General features: G+C 35.5%; 1 protein-coding gene across 6 annotated transcripts in view; it reads left to right on the top strand.

Moving 5' to 3' along the window:
• Window positions 1-19,311, top strand: part of LCLAT1 (lysocardiolipin acyltransferase 1) — a 188,114-nt gene that overhangs the window by 101,087 nt on the left and 67,716 nt on the right. For all 6 annotated transcript variants that reach the window (XM_004418173.3, XM_014781343.2, XM_087436961.1 and 3 more), the window contains 2 exons: window positions 7,831-7,977; window positions 13,522-13,638. In XM_004418173.3, coding sequence (XP_004418230.1) covers window positions 7,831-7,977; window positions 13,522-13,638 — 264 coding nt within the window. The remainder of the gene's footprint in view (window positions 1-7,830; window positions 7,978-13,521; window positions 13,639-19,311) is intronic.

Here is a 19,311-nt window from a genome sequence, read left to right as displayed (position 1 = left end):
ATATTTTATACTTTGATTTCTATCTTGTATTTTCAGCACAGGCATATTTGAAACCTAATGACACAGGCTACTACAACAGGATTATTGCAGGAAAAAGTCATAAAATTAATTGTCTGCCTCCACTCAATGTTTTTAGAAGCCAGAGCCTTCATGAAAGCTAGTCATCTTAGAAGAGGGATGGAGAGAGCATTACCTAATTTAAAAAGTGAGTTGAGAGAAGCTGGAGCTCCCCTAATTTGTGTAGCATTAAGCTACACAAAGATTGGACAGAGATTGGAATTCAGAGAAATATAACTACTTGTAATTAATTTGTGTATTTGTATAACTGTTGTTATGTACAACTATACACTCAGTAAATACAGTATTTGCTCATGGTCTTTGTGATATGAGTTTATACAAAAATTGCATGTGTTCATATTATCGGTCATTCCCATTTAATAGAGGCCTATGGGTAGCATTTCCTTGGTTGTATCCACACCTTCTATTCAGGATTGAAAACGTGTTGAACAATTTGTCTCTCTCTTCCACATTGCTTTTTGTTTCTGGTGTAGCATTTGTAGTGCCATGGCAGATACCGTAATGAATTAATGAATATGTGGACAACAGTGATAAATCATATTAATCTATCTTTGAAGTTCAGTTTTTAGAGCACTAGGTGAGTAGTACAGATATTTTTATGATTCCCTTAACTATATCCATCTACCCTAAAATGAAAAAAGGAAAAAATTGATGAAAAAGGTTTACTTCTTATTGAGAAAGAATGCATAATGTTAAAAATACTCTCAAGTAAATAGTTTCTTTTTTCTAGCCAACTCTAAAACTTGATAAAAGAGAATGTAAGTCAAGGAAAACCAGGTACTAAAATTATGAAATAGCTTTGGACCATAAAGTTTGATTAGGAATTACTCCTGTCAGCCTTGAGAAAACAATGCTGATAACATAAATGTGGTTTTAGAAAGAAGATAGTGGTAGCAGAGCTGTGCCCAACATCCACAGATTCTATATTTATAAACCTGCCAGACTCCCGGCCCCTGTCTAGAAATCCAGGTGATAGATGGAATGTCCTCCAGTGGAAAAGTCTGAAAAAGACAAGTTATATAGACTAATTTCAAATGATATGATCAGTTGCACTGTTATGATCAACTCATAGATGTATAAAATAAATGTCATAAAAATGTGTGCTTAAGGATCTCAAGAATGTAAGAAAAATCTGGGTATTGTTTTAAACGCTAATAAAATATGCATTGATGGCAATGAAACGGGAAAAAAACTCACAAGGTATTCCTGTGATTTTTATGAAAGGGAGAAAAACATTTAAGCTAAAGGCAGTAAAAAAATATTCAAAAGCATTAGTGATGTATAAATGGAACATGAGAAAGCAAAGGCACAAAGGGGAAGAATAATCATATCTTCAGAGGAGAGATCCAAGAGGCTGACTGATTCGATACTTTCCTTTCTGGGCTTTCTGAAACATACACAGAATATTAGAAAAGTTGTATGGCACAGCCCCATCTTGATACTGCTTCCTTCTCCCAAGGGAGTGACAGACATTCTCACTTGGAATGGAGAAATACATTCTACCTGTCAGTATTGTTCAGTCTAGGAAGTCCTTTATAAATATGAAGACAATGCAGAATTAACAGTTGAGGAAAATGCACAGCTTTAAAGAGAGTCTATACTAAGAAATGGTAAGTCTAACCTCTGAGGATAGATAATTCTCTGAGGAGAATTTATGTTTAACTAATACGTTGTTATGTTTGACTGATATCCTTAGAGAGATTCAAGTATATATTGCAAACAGGCTGTTTAGTACACTGGTTAAAAACACCAGCTGTATAACTAGGCTGCCTGCATTTGAAACCTGGTTTTACCACTTGCTAGTTCTTTGAGTCTCAATATGCCTCAGTTTCTTTATCCATAAAATAGGGATAATAATTTTACTTAATTTGTAAGGTTGTCTTGAGAATTAATTGAATTATTGAAAAATACTTAGAGCAGTACCAGGTACATAGTAACCATTTAATAAACATTTTTATTAAAATTGTTATTCTTTATGTTTGTCATAACTTACTGTATTTTTTACTCTGTCCATACAAATTGGCTGCTGTGAAAAAGAACCAATTGTAAATCTTGAAAATTAAGGAGATGATTGCTGAAATAAACTCAATTAGTAGGCCAAACACAGGTGAAGATCAAAATAGTGAGTTGGGTAATCAAACCAAGGGATTTTCCTTGAACACAGTGTCCAGTGAAAGGAAATGAAAAGGGTGAGAGGCCAGATCCAGAAGTTTTAACATCCAATAGAAGTTCTAGGCAGAAAGTTTGAGAGAATGAAAAGGAGAAAAAATATATTTACTTAAATAATGGAAGGAATATTCCCAATGTTAAAGAAAGACTCATATTGGAAGAGTGTACCAACTGCTGAGCGGAATTAATGAAAAGTTCCATACCTGTGCTCATACTGGTGAAATTCCATAAAATCAAGGATGAAGAAAATCATTAAAGTTTCCAGAGGAAAAAATTAGGTTATCTATACAAATTAGATTGATATCAGACTTCTTATTAGCCATATTAGATGATAGAAGACTGTGGAAAAATAGCTTTGAAATTCTGAGGGGAAAATAATTTGGAATCTCAAGTTCTGTTTTTAGCCAAACTACCCTCCAAAATTGAGAACAAATACATTTCAAGAATGCAAAGACGCCAACATTTTTTGAAAGAAATCCCTTCAGTAGGACTAACAGAATGACATAGGATACAAGAAACAGCGATAAGCAAAGAAGCCAGAAACTTAGAGTCGTCTAAATAATTAAAAATGGTCCTGTGAAACATAAGGAATGTGTTAGTAATAATAGCAATTTTGGGGAACTATTGGATGATTTCTACAAATCTGAGAAGAGGGACAGGAGGAAAGCATACTTTTTTGTTTGGAAAGATTATTATTTAACTCAGTGTTGATAGAATTATATAAGTTTAAATGTTTGTCAAAAATGGAAAGGTGAAAAAATTTTAAGGATGACCGTTAATAGAATGAAATAGGGTATACAATTTCCAAACTACTAGGGGTTGGCAAACTGTTTCTGTAAAGGGCTGGGTAGTAAATATTTGATATTACGGGCAATGCTGTCTCTTTTGCATCCATTCCACTCTGTCACTGCCGCACAGAAGCAGCCATAGACAATAGACAAAACAAATGGGTACGACTGAGTTCCAGTCAAACTCTGTTTATAAACACTGAAATTTGAATTTCATATAATTTTTAGGTATCACAAAATATTCTTAATTTGTGGGCCATACACAGACAGACAGTGGGCTGGATTTGGTCCATCGTTTGCTGACCTCTGCATTGGAGAACAAAGGAAGGGGGCAAAGAAAACTTAATTTCAACTAAAGACAGAAAGAGAAGGGAGAGAAGTGGAGAAAGTTGGGCAAGAAATCATAAAGAAGTATAACAAATAGGAAACATGAAGGTGTCAGTAAAAGAAGAAACAGTTCCCCTAATAATACTAGGGTACTAAATCATGGTATATCTATGTTATAGAACAGTGCTTCTTAAAGTCAGCAAACTGTTACTGGTCCACCATGAGATAAGTACAGAAGTAGAGTAGTTGGAAACTTTTATACTATTGCGACATTGTCATAACTTCCAAATGTGTGATCATTTTTCTGGTAATTCATTTTATTGTATTTTACAAAACTATCAGTAATGGTATGGAAATTAAAAACAAAACTGGTTTGAGAAGCAGTATTAGAAAATAACGGTGCAGGTATTAAAATATTGAATTAGATCCAAATGTATAGATATGTTAAATGAAAAAAGCAAATCATAGAGCAGTATAAAAGGTATGATTCAATGTGTTTTTTAAAAACAAAATATGTAATGAATTTTTTAAATGTGGAACAATTCACATCAAATTGTTATCCATGATTACAAAAAAGAGATTGTGATTGGTGGGATAAGTCTGAAGGATGTCATAATAAAGGATTATTTCATGTTTTAGTCTATATTCTTATTGTTTGACATTTTTTTACAGCAATGTGTTTTCATTTATTGTGTAATGCTTTTTATTTTTTTTAAACAATTTTTTTGTGTGTGTGTGAGGAAGATCAGCCCTGAGCTAACATCCATGCCAATCCACCTCTTTTTGCTGAGGAAGACCAGGCCTAAGCTAACATCCATTGCCAATCCTCCTCCTTTTTCTCCCTAAAGCCCCAGTAGATAGTTATATGTCATAGTTGCACATCCTTCTAGTTGCTGTATGTGGGACGCCGCTTCAGCATGGCTGGACAAGCGGTGCATTGGTGCACACCCGGGATCCGAACCCGGGCCACCAGTAGCGCAGTGCGCGCACTTAACCTCTAAGCCACCGGGCTGGCCCCAGTGTAATGCTTTTTAAGTATTTTATTATTTAAATTAATGATCTCTTGGTCTTTTCAGTAGTTGTCAGTAATTCACTAGCTGGTACTTGTCAATTTAATATCCATATGGAAAACAAGGACCTTTAACCTCTACCTCACACAATATACAAAAATTGATTTGAGATCATAAACCAAAATATGAAAGTTAAAACAATAAAGCTTCTAGAAGAATACATGGAATAATATCTTCATGACTTTGGAGTAGGCAAAGATTTCTTCAACAGGACACAGAAAGCACCAAAAACAATGGAAAAGATTTATAAATTGGGCTTCATTAATATTAGATGTTAGCTTCATAACAAGAAACCATTCAAGGAGAGAAAATGCAAGCTACGGATTGAGAGAAGATATTTGGTATATATGTGAAACCTAGAATTATTTATCTTTTCTGTGTGTGTTTATCTGATGGACTTGGTATCTTACAACTTAATAAAAAAAGACAATGCAATTAAAAAAACAGGCAAAAAAAAAGTTTGAACAGGGACTTCACAAAGAAGATAGCCAGATGGCCAACTTGGCATACGAAAAGGTTCTCGACATCATTAGTTACAAGGAAAATGCAGATTAAAACTACTGTACCTGGATCAGAATGGCTGCAGATAGAGCAATTAGAACTCGCATACATAGCTGATGGGAGTGTCAATTGGTACAATCACTTTGAAAAATGTGCTGTCTACTGACGCTGGACATATATAAATTCTATGATGCAGTAGCTCCACTCCTGAGTATTAACAGAATTGACTACTTATGTTCAACAAAAGACAGGTACAATAATATCTGATTGAACTTTATTCCTAATAGCCAAGAAATCTCTCCATCAGGAGTATAAATAAGTTGTGGTATATTCATATAATTTACTACTACACAGCGTGCAAAGAAGGAAATATTGCTACATTCAGCAACATGGATGAATCTCGTTGATACATTATTGAGCAAGAGGAGCCAGAGGCAAACGAATACCTAGTGTGGGATTTCATCTATTTGATTTATGGTGACAGAAGTCAGATTAATGGTTTCTTTGGGGGATATTGACTGGGAGGAGGACATATGGGAGCATTCTGGGATGCTGGGAAGGTTCAATACCTTAATCTGGATGGTGGCCATACAGATATATGTAACAATTCATTAAGGTCTACACCTACACACTTAATATCTGCATACTTCACTGTAAGTTATACCTCAATAAAAATGTTAACAAAAAACCCAACTCATTCTTTACCTCTGATTTGAAATTCTGTCATTGTCATATACCAAATTCTTAACATATTAAAGGGCCTTTTTGTAGGTCTTGCATTCTTTTTCATTTGTCTAATTTTGTACATGTACTGTTCTGATTTAATCATTGTTGCTTCATAATACATTTAGTGTTTAATCACGTGAGTCTTTTCTACTTATGTCTTCTATTCCAAAACTATCTTGGATATTCTCACCTCTTTATTATTACAGATAATCTTTAGAATCAAATAGCCAAATTCTCACATACCTTCATGCTATTGGAATTTTGATTGTAAGTACATGAAACTGATAAATTATAAATTAGGAGGTCGTTGACATCTGGGTTGAGTTCAGAAGCAGTGTGTGTCTCACCACTTCCTCTCAGTTGTGTATTTGTCTTCATGTGGCTTCTGCAGGTTGTTTATTTTTATTTTTGCACATTATTGTTTTGCTATCGTGAACAGGTCCTTTTTTTCTTATATTTTTATGTTCCTTGATATTATTGTAACTTGTTAATCAGAATAATGATAATAGCTATTATTTATTGAACATTCTATGCTAAATAATCTTATTTACTTCTTTCAATAACCCCTATCAGGTAAATACTATTACAACATTATGCTCATTTTTACATTTGGGGTCAATGAGGGACAAAGGCTTAAGGCTGAACAGCTGGTTTGTAGTGGAGCTATGATTCTAACCCAGACAATCTCACTCCAGAGCTACACTGCCTACAAACACTGTATGGTGGGCCTAGGTGTCCTTGGGTGAAGGAATAGAGATGTGTGAAAGGGGGCAAGTATGGGATCAAGTCTAGTATTGATGGATATGACTAACAATACAGTGAGTGAGTAGTAATCAGATGCAAATAAGCAAGACCCATACTAAAGTGGAATTTTTGGAATATGTTTGTTTATATTTGTAGAATACAGTATTTTAGTTTGGACTTATTCAAACCAAATAAAGTCCTACAGTTTTTTTAATCATTAACAAATGATTCAGTGATAATTTTATATATTCTCAGGGTGCTACTTTATTTACCAAATGAGAATAGCTATTGTTTTAGTTGTATTCTTTGTTTGCAAGGAACTACCACTCACATCCCCTGTAGCTGAAACAGTAAAGTGTGTTGTGAAGATGCACGTGGCAGTAAGGGAGGTGGACTCGCATGGATGTCCAAGAGTTGGATCCGTAGACTGGTGGGCACTTGTGGACACTAAAGCTGACTTTTGTTCTGGATCGAATCAGTTTTAGGCACCTCAGCAGCAAGAGTTTTTAGATCTTCACTATAGTATGCTATCTTTATCTTGCCTCAGCTGCCATTGTCTCTATTATTTGCTTTTTTGTCCATCCATTTGCTTTTATGCTGCCGATTTGTTTTCTCCATGGTCCCACGTAAAATTTCTGAGAGAGAACATTTGGCTGGCCAAGATAGTTACTCTGTTTGGGCCAAGCTTTTCATGCTTCATAACTGTTGAACAGACTGTGGATTGGCTGCCTTAAGTCAGTATCTGCCACAGTAGTTCTGGTCATTTCTGGCCAGGGAAAGATGGCTGGTTGTGTAAAATATGGCTCGTCTAGGGCTCCCTCTTCAGCAGCAAGGTTGATTTGTCCTAGAGAAAGGGCATGTGATCAGTGTATACTCTGATCAATGTGTTTATAGCCAGTGCCCCTTTTTCCTTTTAAATAAAATCTAAAGAACTGGCTAGCATTGAAAATAGCTGTTGAATTTAGAGATTGAGTAGTACAGAAGGGGGAATATTAAAGAGAATGCTGGCATACATGACTTGAGAACAGTCCTTTTCTCACTGCTTTGTAAGCCTGACAGCCAACACATAGTCTTATATCTCTTGTCAGTAGCTTGGCTAAAATATCTAGTTAGTTAGGATTGTTAAAATCTTGCATGAGTTACTGATAAATATTAGGGCATTTTTTTCCCCTTGGTATTTAGGTTTGGCTTGAAAAGAGGTTTTTGAGAATTTTGCAAACCTCAGAATTTAGCAGACTCTTTTAAGAATATTCTCCGGTGTATGTATTATTTAACCCAAGATCAGTGCTGAATTTAAGGTATATGATGAGATGCTTATTATGAAAGTAAATAATTTGTAGTAAACCCAAAACCTGAAATATTATACTTAGTAATATGTGGATATTGGCAATAAAATTATATGTAAATACTTGTTAAATTGATTTTAGGTTGGGCTATGCAGGCTGCTGCCTATATCTTCATTCATAGGAAATGGAAGGATGACAAGAGCCATTTTGAAGACATGATTGATTATTTTTGTGATATCCACGAACCACTTCAACTCCTCATATTCCCGGAAGGGACTGATCTCACAGGTAAGGTAGCCTGGGTTTGGATCACAATTTTAAAACATGAGGGAACTTAGAAATCATCTAGTCTAAACTTCTTATTCCTCAGATGAAGTCACTGAACACCAACAAGATTAATGGCCCCACTCAGTTAATCAACAGCACATCAGAACCCAGAACTCCTGGTTTTCAGCCCATAGAATTATGATGGGCAACCCCAGGAGGTCATTCTTATTCATATTTGCTATCCTGTAGCTTTATATTTTGTCTTAGTATATATTTTAAATATCAGCCTTTTACTTTTATATAAGCCTAGTTATAAAATCCCCTTCCTGTTCTATATATTCTCTTTCCTCTTCCAAGATACATATTTATCCATTAGACCCTTTTTTCTCAACTTCTTTCTTATAAAGAAAAAGATCCCATAGTAACCAATTTCATTTATTGTTGATTTAAGTTAATATTTTACCTTTCTCTTGGTATTTTAAAGCCTTATCTCTCATATAAACAGGAAAGGCTTTGTCTTTTCCCTAAGAAAATTCAGCCATCATTGAGTTGTGGAGGGGACGCAGGAGGACATATTTTCTGCCTTCCCAGGTATCAAACTACATAGGCCAAGAATGCTGGTGGATTTCAAGGAATTCTTTGAAAGATTAAAAACAAAATACAGTCTTTCATCCTTACTAAATCAGTGGTTTTCACGTTTTTTTAAACCACAGGTCATTTTTGCAGATTAGTCTTCTATTACAGCCTAGGATTTAAGACAGATAGAAGAACTGCTCTGGTTGAATATTGGCAGGGGTGGGGCGGGGAAGACTTGGACAGAAAGCAGTTCTATAGATTCCTTCGACTCAAAAGAGCAAAATTTAAAAACTTGTAATATCCTGGTAACTTCAAGAACGTGCGGCAGAATTTGAGAAGGATCCAGTGGATGAAGGTCTGCTGTACGAGAGAAGACAGACTGAAGCAGAATAGAACTGAAATCTAAAAATCACAAGTAGTATGGAGAGGTGAAACATGAACTTGTCCTCCAGATCCCCCCAAATCCTCAGCACTAGATCAAGAGAACTAAGAACTACTACTGAGAAGGGCAACCCTTGAGCTTAAGAGAGGAGACCACGTAAAATGAACATACTAGTTCACTCTGTGGATATAGTAATTTATGGTACCCAGTACCCAGAAAGAGAGTTCAGGATGAAACATAGAAATTACTCAAGTATTTAAGTAAGTGAATGCGTAACTAAGCCATATATTAATAAGGGAAATTAAGGTATTTGGGGAAACATGAACCATTGATACTAAGGAAGAGATCTTTGACTTATCTATTGCAGATGAAACTGAGCTAAATGAACCATGGCAATTTCTATATACTAGTATTATATATAAAATATTTGCTTACTGTATACATTTGATTTTTATAGTTAAAATTGTAAAAGTAGTTGGATCGAAGAGGGTACTACTGAGGATAATATTGCCTGCATATTGTTTAAGCTTGAAAACATATCATTGTAAGTTATAAGTTGATTGATTCCCAGAGCTAAACTATCATTAGGAAATTATAATGGATGGACAGACCACCATATTTAAACTTTATAATACTTAGAATGTGTGATACCTAAATTTGGGTATTGAAATATCAGCTATATTAAAGTAGAGAAAGTCATTTACTGAAATGATAGATTTATATTTGTGAATGCTAAAATGTACACTAAAGAAAGGCAGCATTGGAAGTTATTTAGTAATTAAAAGCTAATGGAAGAAAACTCATGGGTTGGTGCTACTTTGGTACATCAGTGTTAAAATGTTCATACATTAGACCTTCAGAGCCTATAAAGTACATATTTAAAACTTTTTTTGGTCTATGTTTTTTCTCAAGTGTCTTTTTTAGGTGATGAACTTAACATCTAGTTGTATATTTTCAGGGTCCAGAGTACTCATATTACGATGTAGTTGCGTATTTTTTAAATTAAAATGGTATTTACATTTTAAGGCCGACTTGCAAAAGCCAGACTATTTGCAAAATAGAAAAAACAGACTGATCCTGAAGCTTTAAAAAGTTTTTTTTTTTAAACAGTATTATACAGATAGTTTTTTTGTGTGTGTGAGGAGGGTTAGCCCTGAGCTAACATCCGTTGCCAATCCTCCTCTTTTTTGCTGAGGAAGATTGGCCCTGGGCTAACATCCGTACCCATCTTCCTCTACTTTATATGGGACGCTGCCACAGCATGGTTTGACAAGCGGTGCATCAGTCTGCACCCAGGATCGGAACCTGCAAACCCTGGGCCACCGAAGCGGAGCGGGCCACTGCGCTTTACAGGGCCAGTATACAGATAGTTTTGAGTTGGGATAAATGATTTCTTTTTAAAGTAGGCCAGCAAAATACCTTCAATTTTGAAAAAGTATCTGTTAATTCAAAGATGTTTTTAGTTACCATAGTTAACTTTAAAGTTGGGTTTTTAAGCCCAAAGAGAATGTTTCACAATCCTCTTTAAGTTCTGAATCCAGCTTGCTTGCACATTTTCAAATTAATGCATTTAAAATGTAACTTTACATATATTCTATCTTCATGTATTACTGTTGGTTATAACTTTCCTCTTGCTTATGGAAGTAATATGTGTTAATTTGGGGAAATTTAGAAACAGAGACAGCACAAAAATTACTATAATCCTACTGCCCATAAATAAACACCATTCTAATTTTTGTCCATTGCTTTTGAGTCATTTGGTCACACACACATATATATATATGTGTGTGTATATATATACACACACATAGGCATATATGTATGCATATATACACATAAGTATAATTTTAAACAAAATTGGAAAATTGGAATTACACTTTTGTTTGTATTTAATGTTATATTGTAATCTCTCACGTTGTTGTTTATTCTTTGAAAACGTGTTTTAAAGGTTGGGTAGTTTTATATTATATTTTCCTATTAGTCGGAGTTTGTCGAGAAAAACAGAACCAACAGATGTATGTATATCTGTGTGCGTATATATATAGAGAGAGAGAGAGAGAGAGGGAAAGAGAGATTTATTTTAAGGAATTGGCTCATATGATTGTGGAGGCTTGGCAAGTCAAAAATCTGCAGAGTAAGTCAGCAGGCTGGAGACCCAGGGAAGAGTTGGCATTTAAGTCCAAAGGCAGACTGCTGGCAAAATTCTTTCTTGCTTGAGGAGGTTAGTCTTTTTCTTTAAGGCCTTCAACTGATTGAGTAAGGCCCACCAACATTATGGAGGATAATGTTTGACCAAATATCTGGGTACCATGGCCTAACCAATTTGAAACTTAAAATTAATGATCACAATTGGTATACAATCATGCACCACATAATGATGTTTTGGTCAACAATGGGCCGCATATACAACAGTGGTCCCATAAGATTAGTATCATATAGTCTAGGTGTGTAGTAGGCTGTACCATCTGGGTTGGCATAAGTATACTCTGTGATGTTCACACAATGATGAAATTGCCTAATGATGCATTTCTTAGAACATATCCCCGTCATTAAGCAACACATGACTGTACTATAATTTTGAGTTCTGTTTCCGTGATTTGGTAAGGAAAGCTTTTCTAGGTTTTAACAATTATAATATTCTGTGCAATTAAATAATATACATTTAATAAATATATGAATACCTGGAGCTTTATATACACAACAAAGTCCCTACTTTCATGAAGCTTTCTTTCTATGAGGAAAAACAGATAATACTAATAAGTTAATTAAAATGTCAAGTAGTCATAAACACTGTGCAGAAAAATAAAGGCAGATAAGGAGAGAGAGTGAGTAACAGAAGATGGGGGCATAGGATGCCATTTTATGGAAGGTGGTTAGAGAAAGCCCTGTGAGTTCCTGTTTAAGTGGAGACTAAATGAACAAAGCAGAGAAGCGTGCAGATACCGGAGTAAAAGGCATTCTGGGGCGAGGGAAGAACAGCTGCACAGAGCCTGAGGTGAGAACATGCCTCGCTGGTCTGAGAACAGCAGCGAGGCCGGGAGTCTCACTGCAGTGGAAGGAGTGCTGGTGGTGGAGGGCTCCAGGGAGGGAGCTGACAGACAGGAGGCTGTGGCCAGAAAGGGAGAGGCTAGTGCCATTACTAATGATCCCAGAGCCTGGGGTGGATAGAGGAAGTAGGATGGAGGGAAAAATCTGTATCTCTCATCTCTTTGTGTCTCTGGTTATTTCACCTTCCCACGTTGTGACTGTACATTTAGAACTACTTATACTTGTGTTCACATTCTACAACAGCAGTGTTCAGTTTTGTCTTCAGATCCCCAAAGTCTGTGGCAAACTGAAGAGGAGTTAACCGCCCGTCTTTGTAGTGTCCCTGGGAGTCCTCATTCCATGTAAGGGCCTGCCAGCTGTCCATAACATATTGTTCTGTAGTCCCATGCCCAGGGTATTCTCCTCAGATGACTGCGAGGGGAGCTCATTACTGTTCCTGTTAAGAGCCTTCACTTTTGACTTGCTGGGCATCTGTAGGTATTGAGTTCTTTGACCCAATTCCTCAATTATAAAATAATGTAACGCCTTTTATAGGAGTGTTCTTTGAATATTTTAGTGTTGTGGAATCCATCTGTGGTTTTTTGAGGTTTTGAGGACCCCGTGATCTTAAATTTATTCCGAGGAAAGTTGGGTTTATATATATAGTTTTTTTTTTTTTTTGGTGACTTGGAATAGTCTGTAAATTTCAGGATGCAGCTGAAGATTGCAGGTTCTAACATCTGCTGTCATCAGAAGGTATTTTTCATCATCTCCCCCAGCAGTTGAGGCCAAATTTCTGAACACTTTACTTTTTCCAAATATATTTGCTGAATAATGGGTTTGGTTCTTCTTGGAACTTATAAAGTTAGCTCATGGAATGGAAAAAGAAGTTATTGCCAACAATTGGAACATATACTTGACTCTGTAACTATATTCAGCCAAACCATGTTCAGATGTTTGTACATGATGTGCTAATCATGTGCCTGTCTGTTGTGGAATGGTTCTGGTTAGTAACGTTAGCATGCTCTGTGCCTGAGCAGGGCAGATATTTCACTTTGCACTGAAGCCCTAAATTATTGGGTTAAAAAAATGTTGATCTGATTTATTTGGCAAATTGCTAGTTATTTCTTTTGGATATCTAGATCCTTATGTTTTAGTAGTATTTTAATTTTATTTTTTTAGCCTCATATTTTAGTATTTAAGTTTTTATATGTAAGGACTATTTAATGAAAATTTTAGTTTATTAGTATTTTATTCGTATTTCAGTTTTTATTGTATATTGAAAATTTTATGAAATCTCGTAAAGAATTTTAAGGATTTGAATATGAATTTCAGGAAACTGTTATAAAAAGTCTATTAATATCTTAGAAAATTTTCAAAATTCTAATAAGTAGGCAACTCTGGGATCTTTGTTAGAGACTAACTACAGTGTTTATATCTTGTCATTTGACTCAGTATGCTATATTCAGTAATTACAGGAAAATAAAGTGCCATTTTTATCAAAGAAATGCTGCACTATTTCCTTACCTCACTTATCTTCCTTTATTTTATGGCCTCTAATGGTCTATTGTTTTGTTTAGAAAACAGCAAGGCTCGAAGTAATGATTTTGCTGAAAAGAATGGACTTAAGAAATATGAATATGTCTTACATCCAAGAACTACAGGCTTTACTTTTCTAGTGGACCGTCTAAGAGAAGGTAAGCACCCATCTCAAAGTGTACTTTTTTATATAAGTTGCAAAAATTGCTAAACTTTAGGGGCCAGCCAGCCTGGTGGCATAGTGGTTAAGTTTGTGCACTCTGCTCTGGCAGCCCAGGGTTTGCAGGCCCAGATCCCGGGTGTGGATCTATGCACTGCTTATCAAGCCATGGTAGGGCTGGCATCCCACAAGTAAAATAGAGGAAGATGGGCACGGATGTTAGCCCAATCTTCCTCAGCAAAAAGAGGAGGATTGGCAACGAATGTTAGCTCATGGCTAATCTTCCTCACCAAAAAAATAAAAAATAAAATTTGCTGAACTTTATATATAGCTCTTTAGAGTTTACAAAGCACTTTTTCATATTTTATCTCAAGAAATGAGATACTCTATTTTTATACTTAGTTGACGCCATGCACTAAAATGTTTTATTATGTATTTAGAAATATAAAAGATATGTTTGCGAAAACCCAAACATTTTTTCCCCTCTTTTGGAATAGACAGAAAATGATACATACAATTATACTATCATACCATTTTTAAATGTTTCTCAAAGCAGAAAAATTATCTTGAAAGTATCTAATCACTTAAATTATAGTTCTTTATAGCTTAAACAGTATTTTTACCTTCATTATTCCACTCACTCCAACAAAAGATTCTGGTGGTAGGAAGGCAAGTACTCTACCTCCACTTTATAGTTAAATAGGACTAGCATCCAGGGTGGGTAGTAAATTTCTGTAGGTCGAGGGTAGAACCTCATTATTCTGATTGCCGGTTGGTGGCTCATACTGCTATCTCACACTTCCTCTAGAGCTATGTCTATTGAAGGGCATGGGGGACAAGGTGATTCCGTTGACAATATCACACCCATTTAGAACAGTTCAAAGCTCAGAGTCGCCTACCAGAAGAAAAATCTTGTTTGCATGTTTCTGCATTCCACTTTGATTTCTACCAAACCGTATTGTATAATGGTGACATCTGTGACAAATTATCTGGTAATTGCTACATTGTCGTAAAACTGCTTGTGCCTAACATGAAAAGTCTTGAACCATTTTATAAGAAAAGGTGTAAAGTTCTTACTTCTTTCCCTAAACAGCATCACTTTGTTCCTTCAGAGTTTAATGTGCTTTAAGATACAAAGTATAACCTCAGTTAATGAACTCTGCCAGGAGGAAGCATCTTTACAACTGAGTACCCTTGATTTTAAAGAAATGTGTAGTCAGTTCAAAATCACATTGGTATAGTAAACCGAAAATGTTGTCCCTGTTAGTTTCGCTTGCTTTTGAAATTCTGTGGTTATAACCATAATATGAAATAGACTTGTGGGCATGATGGTTGTATTGTGTATGAATAGTGAGTATCCATCTACCTGAAGAATCTCATAGAGATGCGATTCTTCATGCCTATGGAATGGGACGGGGAGGCACCAAGATGTTACAGCAGCGATGCTTGTTTGTTTTTAAACATGGTTCCACTTACTGTGGCATCCAACTTAGACTCACCCTTCTCATTCAACAATATGTGTTTTATTTCCTCACATAATCTGATAGTTTATAGTATTTAATGATTTCTTTAAAGGTATTTCTGCCATCATGAAACACATTCATCTACTGGATTTCTCTGTTAACACAGTATGCTGTTGGAACACCTCTTTTGCTAATAAAGATCTTCCTAAATGTAGGCAGGATAATGGAGAGATTATTTTATAGTGGATAAGGATGTATCTATACAGTTCTCTGTTTTGAAGTCTAGAAAATATTTTAGTAGCAAAGTGATTTATAACTTTGGGGAATGTGTATTACTTAGTGATCACTCAAGGTACTAGTCAACAACCCCAGTCTGTCATTTTTCCTGCTAGAACTGGCAACTGATTTCCCTCCTGTCTCTATTGGTAAGAAAGAGAAACATAGTTAGATGATTGCATTTGCTTAAGTTAGAAAAATACAGTTAGATGATTCCATTTATTTCAGTTAGAAAAGTAGAATGGGACCTGTACACTATAGTAATAATAAAAATAAGAAATATGATTATGATTATAATAGTAACAGCAGCTAACATTTACTGAGCATTTACTAAGTACCAGCTATTATGCTAAGTGTTTTATATGCAGAAGTTCAATCAGTCCTCACAACAACCCTACTCGGTAGTTATCATTATTAATATTTAACTTGTGGGGCAAAACTGAAGCAGCAATTGAGGTGAAGAAGCTTGTCAAAGTTATTGGAATATGGTTGATCTGACTAAATATCCTGTGTTCTTTCTTTTATAACTTGGTGCCTCTTGTATTTATAGTTTGATTTTAGTTAACAAAGTCTCCAAATCATAAAGCACTTTTATAATAATAGTGAGCTGGATGGTTTTCTTCAAAAAAGATTTTTAAAAAGAAAAAAAAACAGCTAAATGGCCAGATCACAGAAGGATGGTCACAAGGGAGGTGGTTATGCTGCTGCTTGAGATAATAGGGGAAGCAGGCACACCCTAAGGAGGCATCAGGTGGAGAGTCGAGGGCAGCTCTGCTTTCGGGGGTAGGGGCTGGAGGTGTCAAGTGAACAGAAAAATTTTCATCAAGGATCAGAGGTGAAAAGGGGCTTAGAAATCATCTCGTCAAGAGTACCCTTTTAGAAAAGGAATCTAAGACTCAGAAATGGCCTAGCACAACTTTTTGATCTTTAGGCCCCTGAGATCTGCTTTTGATAATGGGTTATGTGAAAAACAAGTTTGCTGTTAAAACAAATGACCATTATAAATAAATTATTCCAATGGAATCCTGGAGACCACATATTAAAACAAATTACCATGAAGTAACTCTTTACTGCTCACGGTTGTAACTGAATTCAGTGTTGCTGACGTCCATTAGGCAGTCACCACAAATGGGCAGATGAGAAGTTTAGGACTCAAGAAGTTAAGGATAAAGTCTTACCAGGAAGCACTGAATAAGTGAAAATGCAAAACGAGGAAAGTAGTGTCTGTGCGTCTGTTTGTATTAAGAACATTTAGAAAACACACACTTATCCTGAAATATAACACCCATTATATAACGTTATGCAGATGTGTTGTTCCTGTAATAGTAATTACAAAAAGTTTATCCTGAGTACCTTGATTTCCACCGTTTGTGTGCTTGCTTTATACTCTTACTTCTTGAGGATATGGAATGTTCTGCACATAGAGACTCAATCAGTATTGGCTGAGTTAAATATTTTTTCTTTTTTCTGAAAAGTAAGACAAGCATAGTATCCTAGCATGTTCTTCTCAGTGCATTACATATTACACTGATAGATACCTGTCATGGATGATTTATTTCATATACTTCTTACCACAGAACCTTTCAGTATGTGATTATATAAGTTTTTTCAGTACTAGATTAACCCAAACCCTAAAGGAAGTCACTAACTTAGAGAAAAGAGGCTTTTATATGAGAAAGTTTGTTGTTTTTAATTACACAACTATAGTAAATTTATCACAATTTTAAAATTTTAACTCATTGCACCAAAATTAGTTATACTCATCATTATCTCTGGTACTTAATCACTTTTAACAATAATAGCTTATTCTTCTTTGATTTCAAACAAATAATGATTTGGTTAATTATCTGATTTTGTTAAATGCTTTGTAAGCCGATTACTGAGTTGTAACCATGTAACAATTACTTTCACCATTAGACGGCACAAGTGTGCATATTTGAAACAACTTGAAAGTAGACTAAAGTAGTAGTTGGAAGTGAGAAAGAAAACACTTCATATTTGTTTGAGGGTATGTCTCGTTAAAGATATGACCTTGCCTTCAAGAAGTTTACAGTCTTCGTGGATAGATAAGAATAATACACATGGAAAAATCTAAAAATAATATGACAATAGAATTACATGCTAAGTTTTATGGTATATAATGTATAAATATTATGCTAAATAATTACAGGAGTGTTCAGTAAAGGTAGATCATGTAGCCTTGAAATACTCAGGTAAGGCTTCTTTAAGAAGCTACATTTCCCTTGGACCTTCAAAACCGTATGTGATTTGGATAGGCAGAAAAAATAAGGGTAGCTGAGGGCAGGAAAGGAAGAATACAAGAAGGGTACAGGGTTTGGGTCAGTGTAGAGCTGAGCAGTAAACTAGGCAGAACCAATCTGATTGAGCTGAAGACTTGTGTTGTAGAGTAACCAACAATATTTAAGAAGGTTGTCCAGAGCCATTATTATTGAAATTCCTGCCTGCAAATAGTCATGTTTTTAGTTTGTTCATTTCTAGATCAAGCCGCTCGAGCGAGTCACTCAACACTTGTGTTAAGACTCTAAAACATCATATAGATATATTTAAGTTTCGGATTTGAAATAAAATGTTTTTTAATTCAAAGTACAATAATCCATATTTCAATCCATATTTAGCTCATATGCCTAAATTCTAAATATGAAGGAATGAAAGATGCTGTCTTTCTACTCATCTAGGGGATACAGGGTTAACCACTAGAGAAAAAATAAGTTCCCACTATGTAATTTGGATCAGCACACCTGATCAAAACTTTTCAGTGTCTATTCAGGGAGAGAGAATTGCTGACTTAACACCCAGATTACATATATAGTATCTGATAGTCCTGTGTTTGGCTCCCTCGTTTTGCTCTACAGTAGTTCTCATTTGCTCTTCAGTAGTTCTCATTTGCTCTGAGAAAGCTGGCGGTTACCTAGGAAGTAAAAGCAGTATACCAATCATAGACAGCTCAGTCTTCAACAGCGTCGTTAGGTCGTTTTAATTTCTTGGACTTGTTGCTTAGTGCGTGACTAACTACTGATAATCCACTCTGTTTCTTGCCTATTCATGGCTGTATATAGTGGGGGACTAAAGATGGCCAGCAGGAGCAACCACTGTCTGGCTCACACTCCGTTTATCTTAGTTGGTGAGCCTCCCCCAGGAGTGCATTTCGATGACCCTTCCTAACAGCCAGCATGTTGTAGGAGGCCAGGAAGAAAGGCAGACAGATAAACTATTGAAATATTGTGTGCATTAAATGCCGTGCACTCTGACCTTTTCATGTGACTTTTTATTGCTGGAAACTATGAAATAGGATAAGACCTTTCCCTTAAGTTAAAAAAATGTAATTGTACAGTAGATCTTTGACATTTGCTAGAATATTTTCTGAGACCTTTTCCGTTTCCCCAAATTTGCAAATATCTTTGTAGCAGTTGAGTCTCTTTTGAGGCCATCTTACAAAGAACAAAGCTTTTATCTGTTTATGGCGATGAATAGAATACAACAAAACCTAAATGAAATTTGGATTTTGGTCAGGAGGAAAGCACATGGATCAACTAAGTGACTTCGTCCTGCACATCATGAAGCAGATAGGATTCAATTTGCCTCAGCAAAATTACACATGACCACATGTCAGAGACCTTTGGAGTCTCTCATTTTGAATCTTTGAATGCCATGGGACTGCTTTACACCAAAAATGGCGTTTGTATTTTTTTTGTTCATTTTAGTTCTTTCTCTCTCTCTCATAGCAAAAAATCTGAGCTGCTCATTTAGGATAGATCTTGTCATTGTCTTTAATGAAAAAAAAGTCATGACAGCCTTAATGCAAAGTGATAGAAGTCCTGTATTCTGTACATAAAAACAACTATTTAACATTTATCAGGTACCTACCATGTGCCAGGCACTGAGTTGTTCACATGTTTACTCTGCCCATGCAG

This window comes from Ceratotherium simum, chromosome 11 (assembly GCF_057802395.1).
Source record: "Ceratotherium simum simum isolate JZ-2026a chromosome 11, ASM5780239v1, whole genome shotgun sequence".
Lineage (NCBI taxonomy): Eukaryota > Metazoa > Chordata > Mammalia > Perissodactyla > Rhinocerotidae > Ceratotherium > Ceratotherium simum.
Note: the sequence above shows the minus strand (reverse complement) of the source record. Positions and strands in the feature narration are given on the sequence as shown.